General features: G+C 42.9%; 1 protein-coding gene across 5 annotated transcripts in view; it reads right to left on the bottom strand.

Annotated features, from left to right (window-relative positions):
* The window catches only part of CARMIL1 (capping protein regulator and myosin 1 linker 1), a 312,830-nt gene that overhangs the window by 30,077 nt on the left and 258,416 nt on the right, over window positions 1–24,337 (bottom strand). For all 5 annotated transcript variants that reach the window (XM_028107424.2, XM_028107425.2, XM_028107427.2 and 2 more), the window contains exons 30-31: window positions 11,319–11,385; window positions 10,878–11,074 (exon numbers count right to left, since the gene is read on the bottom strand). In XM_028107424.2, coding sequence (XP_027963225.1) covers window positions 10,878–11,074; window positions 11,319–11,385 — 264 coding nt within the window. The remainder of the gene's footprint in view (window positions 1–10,877; window positions 11,075–11,318; window positions 11,386–24,337) is intronic.

Genomic DNA, 24,337 nt, shown 5'->3' with positions numbered 1-24,337 from the left:
GCACCCACACAGGTGCCCTGACTGATGGATGAGAAGGATTATGAGCCCAGGACATATGGTCCTAACATGGGGCTTCCTTCCAGCAGACCCATGCTTCCCCTCGGAGGCTCCCTCTCAAATTCTCTTTCCCATTTTGAGGAAAAAAAAAATTACTTTTTACTAGCATAAATTTCTCCTTTACACCCTTTCCTTTCTTCTTGCTTTGAAACAGAATGCAGAGCAAGCACAAAAAGTTCTTGGGGCTCAGGGAGAACATCAATGGGTTTCAGAGATGGAAGCAGACAGGGCTCCACAGAGCAGTCTGCTTTCCTGCGGGACGGGCCAGCTTTCAGGGCTGGACGGACCTTGAGGTAGATCCCCCAGTCCAACCCTGTCATTTTAGAGATGAAGACGGCTGAGAGGAGAGAGGTTACGAGAAGTCCAGAGTCGCTGGGAGATCCTCAGTGAGATGTGGTTTAAAATGCATCTGTTGGACTAGGAAGCGGCTTGTAGAAGAGCAGCAGAAATATCGAACACAAAAAGGAAACACAGTTTGTCCGAACAGTTCAAGGCTAAACACACACGCCGTTTTAGCTCAGTTGCTAGCAAAAGGAAAGGAAGGGACATGGAGACATCAGAAGTTGCCCAAATCCCATTTGACTTTGGTCTTTCTGTCAAGGAGCATAAATTTCAGATTAAAAAGTGTAGTATCGTTATTGGAAGGGGAGAGCAGAAATCCTATCCCCGAGGCGGCTGGAACGGGCTCCATCTGTGCGCAGAGAAAGGCTTTTGCAAAGAAAATAGGGCATCGGAATGGCTGTTGTCGGTATTTGACAAATCAAGAAGGTAGATTTTGCACCTCTGGTGTATGAATACATGCTAAAAGGAAAATCTGTGAATGCTTAGAAGATGAGCCAGTGATTATGAGGACTAATGACAATTCAGACCACCCTCCGTCAGGATTATGAAGATGAACACACCAAGGAAACACTGGGGGTGGTGCACCTGGATTCTGACAAGGCAGCTGCCAAATCTCTCATGTCTCCACAGGCCGGATGGAGAGAGATGGGCAGGAAGGAAGGACAATTAGTGTATTATTAGTAACTCTGAACACATAAACCCAAAGAGTGCTAATTAGTGAGCTGAATAATCATGGAATCTTACATGCATACGTTAGACAGTAAGACTCATGGAGAAGCGAGAGCTAAGCAATAAAGTCAGAAAATAAGGAAACTGAAGGATGTAAAATGAAGGAAACATAATAAAAGGACAAAAATTGATGAATTTGAGAGGACAAATAAAACTAAAGCTGATTCTGCCCCCCCCTGCAAAAAAAGACTAATAAGAGAGACAACCTTGCAAAATTAGGAGAAGCAAAATAGATCAAAAAGGGGAAAAAATGGGACACAGCTATGGTTCAGGAGATTACAAAGTTCTAAGAATTCTACAAACAACTAAATGAACAATTAGACAAGTAGATGATATCCTAGAAAAATATCAATAGCCAAAATGGTCTCAAGAAGAATTAGGTAATCTGATTAGATCTGTAACAAAAGAAATCAAATCCCTAGGAGAGGAATCTACATATAAGCATCACCTGCACACAAACAACCCATCAGGCCCAGAGGGTTTCCCAGGAGAACAGAAAATCTCCATTATATACAAACAGTTCCAGAGAAGAGGAAGGGAGAACTTCCAAACTAATTTTATGAAGATAGTATAATTTTGAAACCCAAAGTAGATGGATGGTCTAGATAAGAATAAGAAAAACTACAGGTCTCTCTTATTTATGCACATAGATTAAAAAAATCCCAAATAAAATACGGTAAACAAAGCCCAGCAGTATATTAAAACAAAGCAAGAGTATACACCTGAAACTAATATAACACTATGTTAATTATACTAGAATTAAAAAAAAAGTATCATAATTATTATCAAGACTGGTGTGTACCATTAGAAAGGTCTGTTATTGTGATTCACCACAATAGCAAAAAAGAGAAAAATAAATGATCAATTTCCAGAAATACTGAAGAAAAAAAAAAACAATCAAATTAAACCCCCATTCACTGAAAAAAAATTAGCAAACTAGGAAGGAAACTTTCTCAACTGTCTAAGTAACAGCAGAAACTGCCACATGCCTACGCAGTCTCAATATCAAACCCTGACTTAATTTGGTGTATCCATCTGACCAAGGGAAACACATTATTTTCTCAGATGTTCTTGTACCTGGGGCTGGAAATATGGCTTATTTCTGGACAGTGAGATATAACAGCAAGTATAGTAGGATTTCGGGGTAAGTTCACATTTCCTGATGCATGTATCCCCTTTTTCTCTGTCTGAAATACATTTATAAATACAGAAGATTATAGGCCTTGCCTGAGAGTGACCACTACCAGTTACCCAGATGATACAGCTATTAAAAAGTGAATACATCCACTCTCACCACTTTTACTCAACATAGTACTGGAAGACCTAGCCACAGCAATCAGGCAAGAAAAAGAAATAAAAGGCATCCAAATTGGTAAAGAAGAAGTAAAACTTTCACTAAACATGACACTACATATAGAAAAAAACCCAAAAGACTCCACCAAAAAACTAGTAGTACTGATAAGTGAATTCAGTAAGGTCATGGGATACAAAATTAATATATAGAAATACATTGCATTTCTATACACTAGTAATAAAGTAGCAAAAAGAGAAATTAAGGAAACAGTCCCATTTATAATTGCAACAAAAAATAAAATACCTAGGAATAAACTTAACCAATGAGATGAAAGATGTGTACTCTAAAAGCTATAAAATACTGATGAAAGAAACTGAAGATGACACAAACAAATGGAAAGATATTCTGTACTCATGGATTGAAAAAAAAAATAGTTAAAATACTACCCAAAGCAATCTACAGACTTACTGTAATTCCTATCAAAATACCAATAGCGGGCGCCTGGGTGGCTCAGTTGGTTAAGCGACTGCCTTCGGCTCAGGTCATGATCCTGGAGTCCTGGGATTGAGTCCCGCATCGGGCTCCCTGCTCAGCAGGGAGTCTGCTTCTCCCTCTGACCCTCTTCCCTCTCGTGCTCTCTATCTCTTATTCTCTCTCTAATAAATAAAATCTTTAAAAAAAAAGTTGACAAATGTATTAAAAAAAAAAATACCAATAGCATTTTTCACAGAATGAGAATAATCAATCCTAAAATTTGAATGGAACCAGAAAAGAACCCAAACAGCCAAAGCAATCTTCAAAAAGAACAACAAAACTGGAGATATCACATTCCCAGATTTCAAGATATACTACAAAGCTGTAGTGATCAAAACAGTATGGTACTGGCACAAAAGAGGACACATAGATCACTGAAACAGAACAGAGAGCCCAGGAATAAACCCATGATTATATGGTCAATTAATCTTCAACAAAGGAGGCAAAAATATACCATGGGAAAAAGACAGTCTCTTCAACAAATGGTGTTGGGAAAACTGGATGGCTACATGCAAATGAATGAAACTGGACCACTTCCTTATACCATACATACAAGTAAACTTTAAAATGCATTAAGGACCTACATGTGAAACTTGAATCCCTAAAAATCCCAGAAGAGTGAACAGACAATAATTTCTATGACACTGGCCATAGCAACATTTTTTCTAGACATGTCTTCTGAGGCAAGAGAAACAAAACCATCAAAATAAAAAGCTTCTGCACAGCAAAGGAAACAATCAACAAAAGTAAAAGACAACCTACGGAATGGGAGAAAATAGTTGCAAATGACAAATCTTATAAAGAGTTAATATCCAAAGTAAATAAAAAACTTCTACAACCCCACTCAGCAAAAACAAATAAATAATCCAGAAGACATGAACAGACATGTCTCCAAAGAAGCCATACAGACGGCCAGCAGACACATGAGAAGATGTTCAACATCACTCATCACAGGGAAATGAAAATCAAAACCACAATGGGTTATCACCTTACACCTGTCAGAATGGCTGAAATCAAAAACACAAGAAGCAACAAGTATTGACAAGGATGTGGGGAAAAAAGGAACCCTCGTGCAGTGTGGGTGAGAATGCAAACTGGTACAGCCACTGTGGAGAATGGAGGTTCCTCAAAAAATTGAAAAAACAAAACAAAACAAAACAAAGAATTACCATATAATCTAGTAATTCCACCACTGGTTATTTGCCCAAAGAAAATGAAAACAATAATTCGAAAAGCTACATGCACCCCTATGTTTATAGCAGCATTACCTACAACAGCCGAGATACAGAAACAGCCCTAGTGTCCACTGATGGATGGAAGGTGTAGTCTATACAACAGAATATTACCCAGCCATTAGAAAGAATGAAATCTTGCCATTTGCAATGACATGAATGGAGCTAGAGAGTATAATGATAAGTGAAATAAGTCAGTCCAAGAAGACAAATACCACATGATTTCACTCATTTAAGAAACAAAACGAACAAAGAAAAAAGGAGACAAACTAAAAAACAGACTCAACTATGGAGAACAAATTGATGGTTCCCGGAGGGAGGGGATGGGGGTTGGGGGCAACAGGTGAAGGGGATTAAGACCACACTTATCACGATGAACACTAAGTAATGTATAGAATTGCTGAATCACTATACCTCATACCCGAAACTAATAAAACACTGTATGTTAACTATACTGGAATTAGTTTTATTTTGAAGTGAATACTATCTGTGGGTGAATAAATAGAAATATTGCAGTTAGAAGGAAGGAGGTGGTATGGCCCTGCAACTTACTCAGAAAAGAGTAATAAAAAACCATAAATAGATTGCAGACAGTGTCATATGAGGAACATCGAAAAAGCTGAGGACATTTAGATTGGTGAAGGAAAGACCTAGTAATAACCCACAAATATCTGTAAGTCTGCTAAGTCTCCTTCAATGACATGCACCACACCAGATGATAGGAACAAGATGGCCAGGTTAAAATTATAAAGACAGATTTCAGCAACACATAAAAAAATAACATGCTAACAACTGGAGCTTCTAGGAAATGGCTGCTTCTGAGAGGTCACTACAGCCAGAATGGTTAACTACTCTGGCTGCATAGAGATTTTTAAGTCCTTGATGAGGGACCGGCAGGATGACATCAAAATCCCTTCTAGCCCGGTCATACTGTGATTCTGCAATTCGAAGCATGTGGAGACAACTGATTCTCCAGGACTTAGTGTTTTCATTAGAGTTGATTTGTTTCATCACTGGAACCATGTCAGAAACTGTGGCAAATGAATGGTGACGGATCGTGCAGAACAGAGCCATTGTAGGATATGAAACAGTCATTCAGAGGATGATCAAAGGCAAGTCAGTTACTTGCCCTGGGCTTCACATTCCCTAGAACGAAGAGATAGTCTGTAAAACTCCGTCCAGTGGAGAGGAGTCCAGTTAGTGGCCATTAGACCTGGACCCTGGCAGGTTTCCTGAATCCCAGTCCAATATTCTTTCATTCTTCTCTGCAGATGGATCTTCCTTTAGGGAATACTTTTCCCCTACGGTTATGTGAGGTGAGGCAGCAGAAGCAGCAGCTAACTGGCATCGGATGCATATGAAGCCCCTGTGGGTCCTCCTGCCACACCTGCGTGTTGACCGACACTGTTAGAACGAATTTCTCAGGTTCACATGCAGACAGGCAGCCACTCGGCCACGCTCTGGCTAACGTCACTTTCAGACCTGACCCATTAAACCTCCTCGGTGTGAGTCTGAGTGCTTCACAGTGCCTCCAGCTGACCAGATAGGACTCCAGGGACCGAAGAGGAGCCGTAGAGGAAAGCAGCCTGGCTCTCTGAATGACCGCTGTGGGGCCCCCTGACCAGACACACCCACAATGGACTATGATAGAAGTGAGAACACATCTGGAAATACTGGGGATGTGGCATAATATCTGCACCCCTTTCCCTCTCTCACCTGTTGTACTGGCTCATTTTGGTGCCTTCAAAAATGGCACTGCCACTCTTTACCCATGTGAAGCTCTCATCCCAAAAGCAGACTTTCTAAAAGTCACTTCTACTAAGAAAATAATTTTTGAATCTGAATTTATAAATTAGTGGGCTTGCTCCTTAATAAACATGAGTAAAAATCTCCCCAAGTTAGAGGGGCTAAGACTGATAGGGATCCATTTCTAGGGATGTTTTTCTCTTCCTCTCCCATTTCAGTGTCAGGGAGGGGGAACACGAGACACAGAGAAAAGCAAGTATCAATATAGTAAATAGAGTTAATGCTAATAAAATGAAAATATTAGTTTTGAGGGACAATATTTACATTTAATAAAGGATTGTATACGTTTATTCCATTTATTTGTCATGATGACACAATGATGTGGGCAGTGCTGGGATTTTAGAAGCAAGCTGGCTCAGGCTCAGAACGACCCCATGTCCAGACACACACTGCCATGGAAAGGGAGAACCCGCAAGCTGAATCTCACATCCTTCTCTCACTACCGCATTCCAAGATGAAATTCTACAGACTAATCAGCCATAATGTAATGCTTAAGAGTTCTTATATACACATGAATGAAATGAAAAAAGAAGAAACTGGTATACATTATCTCTTGTTATTAAAAATAAATTGGTTTTGTTTTTTGTTGTTTTGTTTTTTTTTTTTTTAGAGAAAGGTTCAGTAAAGACTTGAAATGTATAGGTAAAACGTGTGGAACAATTATTCATAAGATGTCTGGTAGTTTAGGGGCGCCTGGGTGGCTCAGTCAGTTAAGCGTCTGCCTTCGGCTCAGGTCATGATCCCAGGGTCCTGGGATCGAGTCCCGCATCGGGCTCCCTGCTCGGCGGGGAGTCTGCTTCTCCCTCTCCCTCTGTTCCTCCTCCCTGCTCGTGCTCACTCTCTTGACAAATAAATAAATAAAATCTTAAAAAAAAATTAAAAAGATGGTAGTTTCAGAAGGATTGTAGTTTGACTAGAAGATTAAATTTTTACTTAGTTTTTTTAAAAAGTAGTTATCTACTCTTCATATTTACACATATTTATTTGTATATTTTTGGCACAAGAATTAAAGTTACAACACTAGGTATTTTTGACCCAGTAGAAACTGACGAGTTGGTATCTAGCTTAGCCTTGTGTGCTACAAGAAGTGTGTATTTGGCCTTTGTCCTGGTTCCTGACACAGAGTCTGAAACCTCTGAAATTTCCTGAGTGATAGAGCCAAAAGGAACATCTTTTGTTATTTCCATCAAGCCCCTTTCGGTCATTCGTGAGTTGATGATAAAAAAAGGTGAGTCTTGGTGGGGACCTTCTGGATAAGGGCTCGTCGTCAGAGAAACCAACCACATAATAGGAGGGTTGGAACTTTCACCACCATCCCTGGCCCTGGGGAAGACCGAGGGCCTGGTGATGGAGTTAGTCCCCAATGACCAATGGTTTACTCAATCGTGCCTACTTAATGGAACTTCCACAAAACCCGAGTGACGAGATCTGGAGAGCCTCCGGGTCAGCAAGCACACTGAGGTGCTGGGACGGGGGCTCGCCCAGAGAAGGCCATAGAAGCTCCCAGCCCCTCCTCCCCTACCTCACCCTACACATCTCATCCATCTGGCTGTTCCTGAGGTGCATCCTTTACAATAACCAGTAATAATAAGTAAAGTGTCTTCTTGAGTTCTGTGAGCCATTCTAGCGAATTACCACACCTAAGGAGGGGGTTGTGGAAAGCCCCCCTTGAACTTATAGCCAGTTGGTCAGAAGTACAGTTGACACATTGGGACTGGCATCTGACGTGCGGTGCCACCAAGCCCTTAACCTCTGGGGTCTACGCTAACTCCAGGTAGTGTCAGAATTGAACTAAATTGGGGGGACACTCAGTTGGTGTCCAGAGTTGAAGAATTAGTTGGTGTGTGTGGGGTGGGGGGCGGGAGGCACCCACACATTTGGTGTCAAAAATGGTAAAAGAAAAAAAAAAAAAGCCACACCTTGGCTTTGAGCATTCTGATACTTAGAAAAGCTCAGTAGGGGAATCAGAGGTCAAGGTCAAGTTCTAGAAAAGTTGAAATAGACTTAGGATAGACTGAATCCACTCGATTCTAGCAAAACAAAAACAAGACAATAATATTAAATGATTATCACGACTGAATCCTAGTGAGAAAGGTCAGCTGCAATCCCCTCATTTTTAGCTGAAAATGTGGCCACTTCACAGAGTGGAGGAAGTACTTTGAAAATCATAAAGTAGTACACTTTCACCATGAGCCCAGAGAAAAGCAAGCTACGCCATGTTTCGCAGTCCACCACGCCTTGGGGAGGAAGCCAGATCTACTTGGACCCATGACCACAACCCACGGTTTTAGGACACACGCTCGTGCCACCAGCAGAGTCCCTCGGATGGAAGAGCCGGGCATGAGCAGGACCTGTGAGCCGGGCTTTGCTGTGGGCAGAGTTCAAATCTCTCTGGCATATACCTACTACGTTCCTCTACCAGCACTCTGCTCCACTTTCTTCCCTTCCCTTCTCGGTTTTTAAATTATGTTCACAACATTCTCTTTCCATGGGTCGCCTTAATCAAGGGGAAACAAACCATCATCTCAGGTACAAGTTACACTGCTAATGACTCTCCACATGGAAAGAGCCAAAGAGGAGCCGTTCAGTAACTAACGAGAATCTAGTGTGGAGGTCATCTTTTTCCCTATCTAAAAAGGCTTTTTCCTTACTTAAAAAAAAAGTTTATTCCTGGGGCGCCTGGGTGGCTCAGTCATTAAGCGTCTGCCTTCGGCTCGGGTCATGATCCCAGGGTCCTGGGATTGAGTCCCGCATCGGGCTCCCTGCTCAGCAGGAAGCCTGCTTCTCCCTCTCCCTCTGCCCCTGCTTGTGTTCCCTCTCTCGCTGTGTCTCTCCCTGTAAAATAAATAAATAAAATCTTTAAAAAAAAATAAAAATAAAAAAATAAAAAAATAAAAAAATAAAAAAAAAGTTTATTCCTTTAAGAATATGTAATAGTGGGATGCCTGGGTGGCTCAGTCAGTTAAGCGTCTGCCTTTGGCTAGGTCATGGTCCCAGGGGTCCTGGGATCGAGTCCCGCATTGGGCTCCCTGCTCAGTGGGAGCCTGCTTCTCCCTCTGCCTCTGCTTATGCACTCTCTTTCTCTCTCGCTTTCAAATAAATAAAATCTTAAAAAAAAAGAAGCAAAAGAATATGTAATAGTATACTAAAACGTTAAAATCAAGTAAATCAGAAAACAAAGCACTGAAGTTGTTTCCTTTTGTTTTTCTGAAACCATGTCAAGCTATTCAGGTTTGAATGAGAAATAAACTAAACACAACTAGCCTGAGGTAGTTTGAATAAATGACTGACCAGACAGATAATTATTGTGACCTTCATCCACTTCTGTCTCCAGTCATCTACCTATCATTCAACAAGTACAGTTGAGCATCTACTACAGAGCACTGAAAATAAATCCTAGGATAATAAACCACACGCCTTCTCACATGAAGCTTACACAGAGAGAGTGCTTAGAGAACATTATGGTGGCAGGTATAAAAGTACCTATAACAGCTATGAGGAGCAGGCACTGGAGGAGCCGTGGCCTCCATGGAGGGTTGTTCAGGTTGTGCACTGTGCAAAACCAGTCTGTGAGAATGAACTCCCCTGGAGTCATGTAAGCACAGACCTATGGGAACACAGAGGTGGAGACAGGGAGGGTTTCCTGGAACACTGAGGCAAGTGGAGATCTGAAAGATAAATGGTTGTCAGCCCAAGAGATATGTGGGGCATGGAGGGGAAGTGACAAGAAGAAGGCTGCAGCTCTGGAGGCCTGAGACCCAGGCTGGGAAGCAGCAATGTCAGGGATGACTAGGAGGAAGGTGGACAGATCAGGGTTGGCAGTGGGGACCTGGTGTTCAGGATCATATCGCGGTTTCTGAATTGTCAATGCTCCGTTGGGGGAAGGCGCTAGGAGGGAAAGGTGGGTTTACAGAGAGAGAGGCTCCCAGTTCTGAATGTGCGGAGCCCGAGGTGCTCTGGGGCACTTAAGTTCAGGAAGCAGGGGAACACCTGAACCCAGAGAACAGACAGGGTGGAAGTCAACAGATGGTAACCAAGGGTTCTGACCACGGGGCCCAGGCAGCAAATAACACACTCAATGCCCTCACCAGCGGGGTGGGTGGAAAAGAAGCGTGTGGGCCGCAGAGGCCCATGGGAAATCGCTTTCGGGAAGGATAGGGTTTTCTGTGTCAAGTAAGCGCTGAGACATCAAGTGAGAAGACAGCAGACAAGTGCGCACAGGATGCGGCCAGGAATGACCTGGGGCAGCTGCAGAGGTGGCCGGGCGCAGAGCGGACTGCGGAGCAAGGAAGGTGAACAAGAGAGACAGCAGGTGTGGAGCACAGGAGCCCGAGAGCCGCTCAGCACCAACAATCCCAACTCCTCCGGCAGGTGCGGGAGCTGCCGCGTCTCTGTACCAGAGCGGCTCCCCCCCGCCCCCCGGCCGCCTCTGTACACCTGCGGGCTTGCACATCATCCAAAGCAGAGGCATCGGCACAGCCCAAGACCAGGAGGCGGACAGGGAGAGTAGAGTGTACACCCCCGAGTTACGCACAAGCCACTTTTAATCACCAACAAATGCTCTAGTGCTTATTTTCCATCGTGTCGCACTCAGACGTGAAAAATTCCACACACGTAGCCGATTTATCACACCCACGTGACCGCTATTTTTCTAAGCGCTTCTTCCAAGGGCAACTCTGCTCCGAAGCGTTGGAAACTTTACAGCATTGTCTTTTCAAAAACTGCTGGGCGCCCAGCGGACAGGCTGTGCTCGAGCGTCCGGTGGGCCGGTTCTGCCGCCCTTCGCTGCAAGCGTCCGTGCTGGGCCAGGCGCCCGCGCCCACCTCCTGCTCCCCCGGGAAGTAAAGGGCTAGCGGGAGAGGGGGCCCCTCCCGGCCACCTACCGCCGCCTGGGTGGGCTGCTGCTTCTTACTCCGCTTTGGCCTTAACTTGGTAAAGTGCTCCAGCTTCTTCCCCTCCTCGGAAGGCAGCTCGGAGATAAACCCTGAGCTCCGCTTCTCCTGTCGGGCGGAAGGGAAAGGCGGGTCCTCGATGTGAATGGGCACCTCCTCCAGCGCTTTATCGAGATCAAACTCCATCTCTGAAATAAAGCAGAGCCCCGGGCTGAAGCGCCCTGCGTACAGACGCATTACAGAATTCCTCAAAGTAACTTTAAGTCTATCACGGAAGCGCAAACACGGGCTCACAAATCACTTCACAATCCCTGTCCACATTTACTCATACAGAGCATGCATCCCTGGGAGGGCTCCCTGAGGTGGTCCGAGGTCCCCGCTGGGGGTGTTTCATGGTTATAGGGAAATGGCGGGCATTCAGAAATAACTCACCGAAGGCTCTGGAAACAGGTCGCAGCATCCGGCTATGGATACTCTTCCTTTTGGACTTAGGGGTCATCTAGCAACGAAATAAAGAAAGCACTTAGGTATTCACAGAAACTTGCGTTTCAAACTTCAGAAACCTTTCTGAGGGTGGGGGGTGGGTGGAGAAACATCTGGGCTCAAATGTTCACACTATTTGTTTTGCTGCTTTAGAGGATGGTTGGTCACATCTGACAGCCTGACCGGAAAGACTGAACCCACACATTTCTAAATGTTTACAATGTTCTCAACTGATACAGCCCCCTGCTTGCTTCTTGCCTCCAGCCCTATCAGTTACATTCTATTTATATGGCAGAAAGGAACAATGAAAGATACGGAATGTAATTCCAAGCTGCGCATGAGGATATTAAAATGGATATAAAAAAAACAGATTAAAAGATAGTAAACACCAGTCGCTAACAATTGAAACTACAACTATCTACTGCTCATTACCACAGGAACATCAAACATCATGGATGCAAGGCAACGCCCAACTCTTTGTCCCTTTCAGGAGTTAAGCAGTTAACTGTTTTGTTTCATACTTTTGCCACTGAGATTTTGATTTTTATATTATGGGCAAAGGCTAACTAGGAAAAAGTTGCCATGACTTAGAAGTCCGTCTGCTGTCACCTCTCAGTAAGAGTCCTTCATCCTGTTAGTCTTTTAAAAAATGAGACCAAAACCCAAACCACCAAAACATCTTAAGCATTGGTGCCAACTGTTGATGATGTAAAGCCAAATCTAAAGAGGGTGATTAGCTTCTCCCACAAGAGGACCACAAGTGTGAAAACGGGAGATGGCTTCAGTCATCACCTAGAGAAACGAATTTGAAGGAAGAAACTGAGTCACAGAGATGACAACAGCTCCCATTCAAGCCGGCATTAGAAGCAGCATCGGGGACAGACCCATTGTAAGGCTGGCCCAACATCCCTCCAAACCACACCTTTCGAAATCAATATACAGATGAATGGACTTGAGGAATGTTCTAATTGGTCTGATACTGGAAACTAGTATTTGTCTAAACTAAGAGATAACAGAACTTACTTGGTAGTCTTTCATTTAATAGCGTGCCATGTAAGGCTTTCTCAAAAAACATCCACACAGTTGACACTCTCTTTGGTTCAAGGAATGAATTGGTTTATACTGACCTTTAAAGCAAACAACTTTACAGTTCTAAGAATTTTATGCCAGATTTAACAATAGTATCCTTTTGCTGTTATTTTTGAGAGAAAAGGGAGAGAAAAGATGAGCAATTACATTTAAATCCAGACTGGTCTTCCTGAAATACACAGTGAAAACTTGGTGATTTGGTTCTTTCAAGGTTTAGTTAAAGGCAGACGATCTGAGGAGTATCTATTTGTAAAGCAACAGGCTTTGTGGGTTCAGTAAAAAACACAGTCAATCCAATGCAACTGGAAAGGGATCCAGCTTCCAGGTTGTTCTCCCCTCAAAATGCCCTTGCAGTCGACTGAACAAGATAGTGGACTGACTGGTCTATTCATAGGTGAACCTCTAAAAATAATTAATTTTCAGGAGACACAAACTCCTGAAATATACGCTATGTTTAATGAAAATGTCTTCAGTATTCCATCCACTTTGTGTACAACCTTGATGGGTAACAGGATCAAGAAGCAGCTGGGGATATAATTTCCAGCCAATTCATTTAGACAGCCACAAATAAAGAAGAAAGAGGCTTAAAAATGCATGGAATGACAATGTCTTCCAACATTTTTTCCTGTGACTCTTGATTAGATTTTATAGAAAGAGTGTTCATGGGCAAAAATAATCTGGCTCGTTTCCCTACATAACCTTTATAACAGAGGCCAAATGTGTGTAAAACACATGACAATTATGACATTTCAAATATATTACAATTTTAAATATATGAAATGGAATTTTACGTACAATTATATATAAAATAGACTACATAATATTTATAAGCAATATGAAAATATAAAGAGACATTTACAAACTGATGCCGATCTGTAACTAGGTCATTCAGCTCAACCTAATTTTATAGACAAACTGAGGAATTTAGGAAATCATCAGGATATTTGATGGCAGACATCAACCAAAGGGGAACTAGGTTCGCTCTTCTCAGTTTGACTTTCAAATGCTTCAAAGATATCCTTCATTTCATATGCTCTGCACAAGAGCAAATACCTCCTAATTGCATTTCACATGAAACTCTCCCACTGTATGTGACATATCTGTTAGTTTCGAAGTTTTTGACATTTGGACAGGGACAATGGACTTTTGCTAAAATAGGCAGGACTCGAAATCAACTAGTTCCTGAATCTGGTATTAAGAATGCAACTCAATTTTAGACATTTCTTTTGATACACGAAAAGTTTCATGATCTCTTTCTTATGGTTTAAGTATAACAATGGGGGGGAGTGAATTTTATTTCTCTTTTTCTTTCCTTTCTTTTGAATTTTTTCTTCCTTAACAGTTTTAGATAAAAAACTGAACTTGCTCACCCTTTACTGGCTTACTCCTATGATCCTGTTACATATAAAAGCTAAAGCAAGAGGGAATATAACAATGAGCTATGATTATCTACCCAAGTATATATTTAGGAACAAATATTCTATGTTTCTCCAGAAATCTGGTTTATATACACTCCTGCCAACCCCTTCTCACACCTGTTCATTACATAAGTTGCAACCTGGGGGGAAAAAAAATCTAGCTTTACCAACCTCTCCAGAACTGTTAACACTCTTGTATCAAAATGAAAGGGCTAATTTTCTCAGACTCTTTCCTAGTCTTCATTTCCTGCCCTGGACATTTGTCAATGAGTATTTACTGACAGGAGAAATCAAGAAGTGCCCCTCAGATGAAGAGGGTCAGGGCCTGAAGCAGAAGAGGTACACACACCAAAGGACTCTTTACAAATCAATTCATGGTTAACTATTATTTTAGGCCTAGACAAAATTACTTTATAAATGCATTTTGTAATAAATTATTTTCAAATTCACATACTCAAGAAATAGGAGGAACAGTGTTGAACCCTTTAAAAAGTAACTTTAGAAGGAAAACCCCACATGCAAGACTTCTTTCTCATCCTGGCATCACCAACCATCAATAAATCCCCACCATGGCCGACTATGGACAAAAGGCAGGGCCCTATTCTCTAGGAATCAAAAGCAACACAATGTCTACATTGCTCAGAAATCTTATTCATTTGATCTGATTTTTATAATGGAATTAAAACGATTCTCATGTCACTCAAGTGATAGGTCTACTTTAATGCTTTGACTTAGGCTGGAGTCTGACGAAGAGCACAACATTATTTTCCTGTTAAACTCACTTTTAACATGTAATTCCTAACATATTTTTTTTTAAAACGAGAATTAAATTGTTTCTATCACCACAAAAATAGGATGGAGAAGCTGCCTTGCTCATTTTATCAAGTTTGTGCAAAGAATAATAAACAACACTCTCACTTTGAGCTCAAGAATCCCTAATTTTCTTTTCCCTGAGGTTAAAACAAAAAAACAAAAAACAAAACAAAAACATGGTTGGTTAAAAAAAAAGCTGGGAAATGAATTAGGAAAAATTCTTCTCATACAAGAAGCAAATCATGATGCCAATTTTCTACAACCCTGGGAAGCAAGAATCAGGAAAAAAAAAAAAACAAAACAAAACCCGGACATTTAAGTAATCACTTTTTTTTTTTTTTTACACAAAGGGAAAAACCACCTCTCCCCTCTTGAAGGTTGGTACCCTCTTCATCAACACTCTGCTTGGTTTTAGGCACAGCTAGGATCTTTTAAATTCATCGCCTGTTTTGCTAGCTGAACCGTCTTGTAAAAGCCAATCTTGTCTCTAAATTGCTGTCTGTTTCACACAGGATCCACAGATGGATGATGACACTGAGTCTCCAAAAAAACCAGCCGGGCAGCGCAGAAGCAGATGGGGCACAAGAAAGCAAAGTAGTACAGCCAGAAACTGCAGAGCCACCAAAAAATACTTACACTTGTACAGCAGAGAGTCTCCATGCAGCAAAAAGGAAGGAAAAAAATATGAATGGAAGAGAGATAAAGCAACAGCATTACAAGAAAAGGGAAGGGAGAGACACGGTTCACAAACAGAAAAGCTCCATAAAAAGCCTTCATAGCAAAGAAATAAGGCACGAATAAGGCCAAAATATTGGCTTAACACATCCATTCTAGCTCTTTATAAGCAGAAGCACAATTACAGCTTGAAAATAGCAGAAACTCTTAGAGATGTTACCTCTTGTTAAGTGCATACAGAATGCCGCCTACAAACCCCATAAGGTAGTGACCCCATTTGGGGAATGGAGACATCATCAGCTCCAAAGGCACGTAGTGGACAGACCACTGGATGGACACTGTTAAACTCCATGCAGGTTTTGGTTCTTGGGTCAAACTGCTAGACCCAGAAACAACATGGGGACAAGGTATCTCCGGGCATGTAGAAACATCCCATCTGGGGGTCTTTCTCTATCACCCTTTGCTCCCCACTGCACTTTAGGATGAAGTAGCTTTGAATTCTCTCTCCCCCTCAGTCACCAAAGCTTTTCAGGAATGGAGCTGATGCCAGGTTCTAGAATAACTACCTACCCACAGTGTTATCAAGGGTGATGATACCTTACGCGTTATATTTTACATTCAGTCTCTAATTAAATAATTTTTTAAACCCCACTGATCACCAACAGTTGTTAGGTCATCCTCTTAATGCTTGAAAATTTATAAGAGTTTTTAAAAACACAACCAAAACACAAGTCCAGTTATAGAATGTCAGGCTTTGTGAAAGCAAAGTACTTGGCGGGGGTAGGGGGGTGAGGGAGTCTTTCAAATTTTCTGAAAACACACCCTGAGGAAGACTACCTACTCGATCTACCTGGGGCTGACTGTTTTTTTCCCAAGTTCCTTATTTTTTCTGCCAATTCTTCTTAATGCACAACACGATGAAATAATGGGGCCCTGCAATCTGGGGATGTGAGGGTCTGGGTCTCTTTAGGAAAAAGGCGGCACAGGGACGCCTGGGTGGCTCACTCAGCTGAGCATCTGACTCTTTTAATTTCAGCGCAGGTCATGATCTCAGGGTCGTGGGATGGAGCCCTGTGGCAGGTTCTACACTCAGTGCAGGGTCTGCCTGGGATTCTCTCTTTCTCTCCCTCTGCCCCTCTGCTGCTCACACGCGTGTGCTATAAAGAAATGAATAAAATCTAAAAAAAACCCAAAAAGGTGGCACACCAGTCAGAGGCATTCCCCATAACCATCACCAACATCACCGTTATCATCAGCATATTATCTGCTTATCAGAAAGGCTTCCATCAGCAACGTGCCAAAAAAGCCTCAGTCTCCAGACTCATTTCATACTTTATTAGGTAATTTTCTTCAAATAGATCTCATTTTAGGATTCATTAAACTAGATTGAAACAGCCTTGCTAGATGAAAGGAGGAAAAGTAAAAATACATTTTCACACATTCTTGAATTGCCTGAAATAAAGACTCCCACTCCCCTTTTTAAACACATACCCCTTCGAAAGTTTCCTTAAAGACAAAACTATGGATACATACATGAGTGAGTTACAGCTGATGGTTAAGTCTCACAGATAATTTTAGACTTCCCTTCTTTTTGTGAAAGGTTAAATCAACAAGACAAGTGCTCTGTCCTAATTAATCCACCTAAAGATCATTATAAGTGAAGGTGAGGGACCTTTCAATTGGTTCAACTCCTAAAACGACAGGCAAGCAAAAAAAAAAAAAAAAAAGTTCCTATGAAGAGGGAAACCATGGCAACAGACCGCTCAACTTTTCAATGGAACAAAGGTCATTAGCTCACGCCTCTACTGCTTTGGCACACTTTTTGGAACTCCGTTAACCCTATTGACTTCAACATCTCCCGTTACAGTAGGAGAAGGACCAGTGAGTGAAGAGAGGTCATCCTCTCTTAAGAGCAGGTCTCGCACTCAAGGCTTTGGCATCCAAGAACTGAGCTCTAATCCTGAATCTGCCCCTTATGGGGTTGTGGAGCTTTGGCCAATGTTTTTGTAACATCAGGCTAGCTTTCTAGTTGGTAAAATAAGGATTAAATAAGATAAAGTGAATATAAAGTGTTTATAGTGCCATTCAACGGCCTCACAGTGCTTCAATAACTGGTAGTGATTTTGAACATTAGTAATACTATCATCTTTCCATCGCCTATTCCCAAGTCAAAGCTTAGCGGGTGAGGACGCACGCGTAAGTAGTAGGCTTAACGATAGCCAAAAGCTGGGAACAATCTAAAAGCCTATGGAACAGGGAAATGGATAACTCAAATGAAACATAGTGAAATGATAGAACAACAGTTAAAAGGGGAAAAAAGCTTCACATGTAACAACATGAATAATCCTCAAAAGGTAATATTGAATGAAAAACCCAAGTTTCAGAAAAATACACATGACATGATGCCACGGATGTAAATTCTAAACCATACAAAATAACACTATATATCGTTCGTGAATCCGTGTATGTCTGAACATACAAAGTAAACAGGAAGTGTGCCAGCCACTCCATTGTAAGAGGACCTTCCCCCCTTGGGAATTAATAATAAGTCTTTGAGGTGATACTTTTGTTTCATGGGGATGACCCCATTTTCAAACAACCATCAACAACGCTTACCTGAATGTACAAATACAACGCGGACTGCACAATTGTACCTTTTCACTTCTATCATCATTCCCACATTTATTAGGCACCATCCCCTGCAAAGATCAACTATTCCTTTAAAAAGTCCTCTGTATCCTCCTCTTTTTAATTTTCTTAGTATTGCTATGGACTCATGGATGTTTTAAAATTAATTCAATCTATCATAAACTATTACTGTCATTATTCTTTCTGGTGCTCAGAATGTCCCAGTGGGAGCCATTTCAATCTGGATCTTGTAGCCTTTGAAATGATCCCATTGGATTTGGAGCCAATCCCTGCTTTTTGATACAAGATATCCTAGGCTCACCTTCTGCTTTTCTGTGTACTTCTAGAATAGATATGGGTAATCCCTGTTTAACGAACTAGGTTACAAAAATTAAATATTTCCTACTAGATTTTCAGCTGAGTCACTGCTCAAGGGGAACCAAAACTTATTCTTTTTTTTTTTTTTAAGATTTTATTTATTTGAGAGAGAGAGAGTGAGAGAGAGCATGAGAGGGGAGAGGGGAGAGGGTCAGAGGGAGAAGCAGACTCCCTGACGAGCAGGGAGCCTGACATGGGACTCGATCTCGGGACTCTGGGATCATGACCTGAGCCGAAGTAATTTCTACGCATTTCCATTTTTAAAAGGTTGAGCTGGTGTAGATCTCCATGGGGGGAAACAAAAAAAGATGCCTAATCCTTTTGTGCTGACGGTTGGACAGTAACAGGTTTTAAACTCTAGGGAGAGCAGGGGTACGTGAGAGAGCTGCAATAAATCTGTGGACAAAAGGGGGAACAACATGTAGAGATTTAGTGAGAGGCTATTTCCTACTGAACACATCATTAAATCCAGCTATTCACATCACCCTTATTAACTTTCATATCCAGAGCCTCATTTCATATGTAAGTTAAAATGGCATCACAGTGTTAAAACAAAAGCATTCAGGGAGTAGCACTGATGAGAGTCTATTGTGAAAATCACAGGAGGGAACAATTTGTACATTAACATGATTCACTTCCTTACTCTCCAGATCTGCACAATTTTTTTTTTGATGCAAGAAAATTAAAAATCTTTATCTTCCCAACTCTGTCATGTTTTCTCCAGGAAACAGTTAATGGCTTACTTTTTGTTCATCCTCACTCATCGTGTAACTGATGCCAAAGTGAAGTTTCACACTCGCATGTTTTCTTTAAAAAGTAGCTATAATTTAATGCATTTTTCTTAAGAGCTGTCCAAAGAATGAAAGTACTTGGTACCAATTGCAAGCAACTATCTTACCTTGAGAGCCTGTGTTAGTGCTGCTGGGCTCAGAAGCATGCTGCTTATGAACATGAACACCGGGTACGTGCCCCTTGTAGCATTATTATAAAAAAGATAAGTATTTTATTGCACTATTAAGCACAATGTTATTCTAATAGTCATGAAAAGTTGAGTAAGATTTTAATTTTAATTGCAAAAGGATGAATAAATAATGAGGGAAAACTCCCAAGTATCACACTTGAGAGAGAGATTTAAGTCTCTACTAGATCTTTGGAAAATCCACATGAAAACAGAGGGCAGGAATGAGGCGGCTGGGAGATTTAAAAACTCGCGTTCAGAATGGACGTCATGGCTCAGTGACATCAAGAGGAATAATCAAAATTAGCCTAAAATGCTTAATGTAACACATTTACTCTGTCCGTAGAATATCAGCTCTATAAAGATGACAAAAATTAATCATCAATACCACCACCACCACCACCACCACAAAAACCAGATAAATCCTTTAACAAAATGGAGCACCTGGGTGGCTCAGTCAGTTAAGCATCCGACTCCTGATCTCAGGGTCATGAGTTGTTCAAGCCCTGCATGGGGCACCACACACTGGGCGTAAAACCTACTTAAAAAAAAAAAAAAGTCTTAAATCCTATAACAATTTACTCCACTGGTTTAAAAAACTTGAGTCCAGTAAACCCCAGTGGTGGTAAGTAAAAAGAGTAGATGGTGGTTGAAGGGCCTGATGCCTTGGGATTTTGACTGGAGAGCTGCAGCGGCCAATCAGCAATCAGGAGATCTGGTTCTCCCTGGATCTCCTGGATCTCCAAGCTCTCCTAAGACTGAGTCTTATAACTCCTTGTCCTAAACCTCCAACCTCAAACAGAACTTGGGGTAAAGATGGTTTACCACCCAAACTCTATAAAAACCTGATCTGACTCAGAAAGTCTTTGTCCTGTTCAGTTCAACTCTGTTTGATTAACATCCCTTCTGAACGGATTCTCCAGTGAGACTCTCAAAAGAGAACAGATTCTCAAGACATCTCTCTCCAAATTACAGATCCATTAGTTTGATAGTTACTTGCTCCTAACCATCAATCATCATTATTAACACAGTCTGCTTCATTTATGAGGAAATCTGCCAAAAACAAGGCAATATTGTTTGCCACCTGTGATTTTTCATTGGCTTTGGTTGCATTTTAAAGTGAGTTAACTATGTGCAACCCAAGCTACAGGGAACAGTGAGATAAACTGTCTATCAAAGACATGTCCTATGTGCCACTATGGTGGTGTATTATAACCAAAGAAGACTGGCTTTCAAAAGCACATCGGTACAGTCTCTACCTGTTGTCCTGACCTAATAGTAACTATATAGCAAACCCTACCTGAATGCCCTTCGCTGACATTCTCCAACACTGAAGATTTCAGTATCAAATAATTGCATACAGGTGGCCAATTGATTCAGTTACCTGGGGGGTCGAGGCCACACAGGACTCAACCAGCGGCATTTCTGTGCTTTAGCCCCTGAGAGAGGATGCTCTGAAGTGTTTTTTAGGAAAAGACCATTTTGGCCATGCTGATTTGGGTATGGCTTTGGGGGATTTCAACTGAGTACTTGCTCAAGGGCAGAGGTCAATTTGAAGCGGCTTCCAGAAGAAAATCCTGGCTTGGTTGCAGGTACCCACCCTATAGCTCAGCTCCGGTTAGGCGGTCCTTTCTCTGAGCAAGAGCAATGGTCACATGGCTCAATTTTGATAATCAGATGTTAGGTCTGAAGCTTGCCACACAAATTCCCGAGGCTAAGGCTCCACCCTTTCCCAGAAGCAGAACGGAGCCCGGCACAGGCATAGCTGGGGACTGATCCTGAACTTGGCTTTAACTTCCTTGTCCGTTTTTTTACCCCTCTTAACTCTGTTCACTCACTTTACCTTTTAATTTCTATTTTATTAATTACAAAATATGCCACCTAAAGTAGTTTCTCAAGGAAAGCAGAACATGTATAACTCCAAGAAGCAACTATATACATAAGGTTACACAATCTAAACTAAAATATATAAAAGAAATGCAGTTATATCTGGAGCATGGAAGTAATTTGTTTTTGGTCTAGTTTCCAAGTGTGGTTTTCAGTCTGAAAGTCAGGATTTTCGGCAGAATATACACCAAGGGCCAAAGCTGAAAACGATTACTTTATTTTTTGATTTTGTTAAGGAATAGGCTAGGGGTGCCTGGGTGGCTCAGTCGGTTAAGTGTCTACCTTGGGCTCAGGTCATGATCCCGGGGTCCTGGGATCGAGCTCCCTCTTTCTCTCTCCCAAATAAATAAGTAAAATCTTAAAAAAAAAAAGAAAAGAAAAGAAAAGAAAAGGAATAGGCTGTTCATAGATGTTTGACCACAGCCCTGGTAGATGCGAAATCAAATACCAAATTCCAGCAGTGATGGCGGTTTCCTCGGAGTTTGGGGAAACCAAGAATTTGGAGAGGCCAACTTTGCTCTGAATTTCCACAGGAGAGCTGAAGAATGAAGACGACCTCATCCCAACCCCGATGAGTATCCCTCAACTACAACTAGTACACTGACAGACTGACATCAAATCATGAAGGCCATCGAGTGTGGCCTGCTTCCACTCAGGTGGTCCCCCGCACCTGGGCTCCCTCCCCAGCCACCTACAGCTTAGCCCCTGCTTTCTGTCATTCCCAAATTTCAGCCCACATTCCAGCCCGCTTGTTCCCTCCACAGCAAGCCTCTACTTTCAGGAGATATTTGGTTAAGCCTCCAACTCTATCAGGAGATATTGGGCTAAACTTCCAACTCCATCAGGCAAGAAGGAAAGCCAGGAAACCAATCATGGGGCAAACAGCATGGCCTGATTTGCCAGGAGTGAATGTGGACTGACCACGTATGTTCTCTGAACGGGTGGCTCGCAGAGGCAGAGAGCCCTCTGTCCCAGGTCTCTCTGCTGCTCGTTCCCATCTGTTCAAACACAAGTTAGAATCTTGCCCATCCACAGACAGAAAAGAGTCAAACCCCGTAAGGACAGTAGGCCTGCAGTCATGCAGACTCGGCCCACCGAGCTCCTGGTGCAAAACCCTTGGGCATGGGCTCTTTCTTAACCAACCTCCCCAGCCTTTGCTGCCAGTGACCCAAGCCATCCCAAAGACCAGGGATCCAGCAAAGAGGGCACGGGCTTGGGACTCGGCTCAGTGATAGTGGAGCGCCCAGCTCTGGCTGTCCCTTAACTAGCAGTGTGCTCTGGGGCAAGTGTCTCAGCATCTCTGGACTCTGGGAGTCTCATCTGAAAAATGGGCTAAAAGAGCTCCCACACATGGATATTGTATGTGTGTGTGGGGGGGGGCAGGGGCTTTTCTCCTTTTTTCCTATACAACTTGTCGAGAGTTTAGATCACTGAGGACATAACCTATAATCTCGTTCTTCGAACCTCATAGTTTAAAGATAACCTTTTCATGCAAGGAATTATTTTCTAGAGTCTGCAGAGAAATGTGTTACTGACATTTGATGGAATTCACTACACAGAAATCAGAAAGACATAAATCCTGTACTCTTAAGGAGCAGAGAATCTTTTTTTTTTTTAAAGATTTTATTTATTTGACAGAAAGAGACACACACAGCGAGAGAGGGAATACAAGCAGGGAGAGTGGGAGAGGGAGAAGCAGGCTTCCTGCTGAGCAGGGAGCCCGATGCGGGGCTCGATCCCAGGACCGCGGGATCATGACCTGAGCCGAAGGCAGACGCTTAACGACTGAGCCACCCCGGTGCCCCAAGCGGAGAGTCTTGTAGGGAAGTAGAGCCAAGCAATAACCGTAACGCAAAGCCACGCCATTAAACAAGATTTACTGAGCGATTATTACGTGCTGGGCACTGAGCAACAGTCACTGGGAGATGTGGTCAACAGCACAACCCAGGTCCCTGCCCTCCAGGAGCTGACAGTCCAGTGTGGGGAGGTGGGCAAAACATACCTCCAGGAGTAAATAAGATCATTTCCCGTGATGATCAATGCTGAGAAGACAAAGGTGATAATATGGTGGAAGGACTGGAGGGAAGTGAACCAGGGGAGTGCAGGAGAAGGTGGAGACAGACAGGCAGGGGCCTCGTAAACCTGAGGAAGGTGTATTTATTCTGGGTGCAATGGGAGGCTGTCAGAGGGTCTGACACCTGGGACATGAGAAGGTTCCCAGGCTGCTGGGTAGGGACTGACAGGCTGCAGAAAGGCAGGAATGGAGGCAAGCCTGCGGGCTGCCAGTGTGTGTCAGGGGTACAGGCAAGAAACGAGGGTGATGAGCCTGAGGGACAGAGCAGGACTGGGCAGTACGAGAAAGGGAGAGGTTGAGACTGCCAGGTAGAGTTGGTGTCATATATGGGGATCGGGCGTACTTGGGAGGCGGGGGTGGGGGGAGTCTGTGGCTCTGTTGTGGACACACATCTAGTTCAGATGTCAGGGAGAGACTGAATATACAAGTCTGTAGCTCAGGGTAAACTAACGTAGAAAGGAGAGTGGTTACAGAGCTGGGGAGGTAGTCTGGTGAGCGTGTCTACACTGCAGTGCGTGTGCTGACTACCCGCTCACACCTAGCTGCTGAGCCCAGTCACACCCACCGTGCCGACTGGTCATCTCAGCCAGGGCCTGGTGGGCACCCCCACTCAACACGTCCACTACTGTCCGTTTCTGGCAAGACCTGCCATTCTCCCATATTCCTCAGTTTCACGGACTCCTTGCCGCCTTAAAATAATATATAAACAAGCTAGCCCTCCCTGAGTCTCAAGACTGTGGTACGGCCTTCAGCCTCTTCGACATCCTCCCCTTCATCCCTGTCGCACATAATGCTACAATAGTTCCTCAATCTGCAACGCTCCCTCCTCACTCTGAACCCGTGTGCGCCACTCTCCGCCACGTTTACTTACTCATTCTTCCCCCAGCCAAGTCCTCTCTCAAATGCCATCTCTCTCTGTCCCAACAGTTACCGAGCGCCCACTATGTGCCAGGCATGATGCTCAGAACCTTGCTCCAGGATGCCTTCCCTGACAACGCCCCTCCCCCAGGCTGGGCTGGGCAACCTGCACTCTGGCAGAGCACTCGCC

Source organism: Eumetopias jubatus, unplaced genomic scaffold, assembly GCF_037043125.1.
Source record: "Eumetopias jubatus isolate StellerSeaLion01/CBP00866 unplaced genomic scaffold, mEumJub1_p1.0 scaffold_6, whole genome shotgun sequence".
Classification (NCBI taxonomy): Eukaryota; Metazoa; Chordata; class Mammalia; order Carnivora; family Otariidae; genus Eumetopias; species Eumetopias jubatus.
The sequence above is the reverse complement of the archived record's forward strand: the minus strand, read 5'-3'. Positions and strand labels throughout refer to the sequence as shown.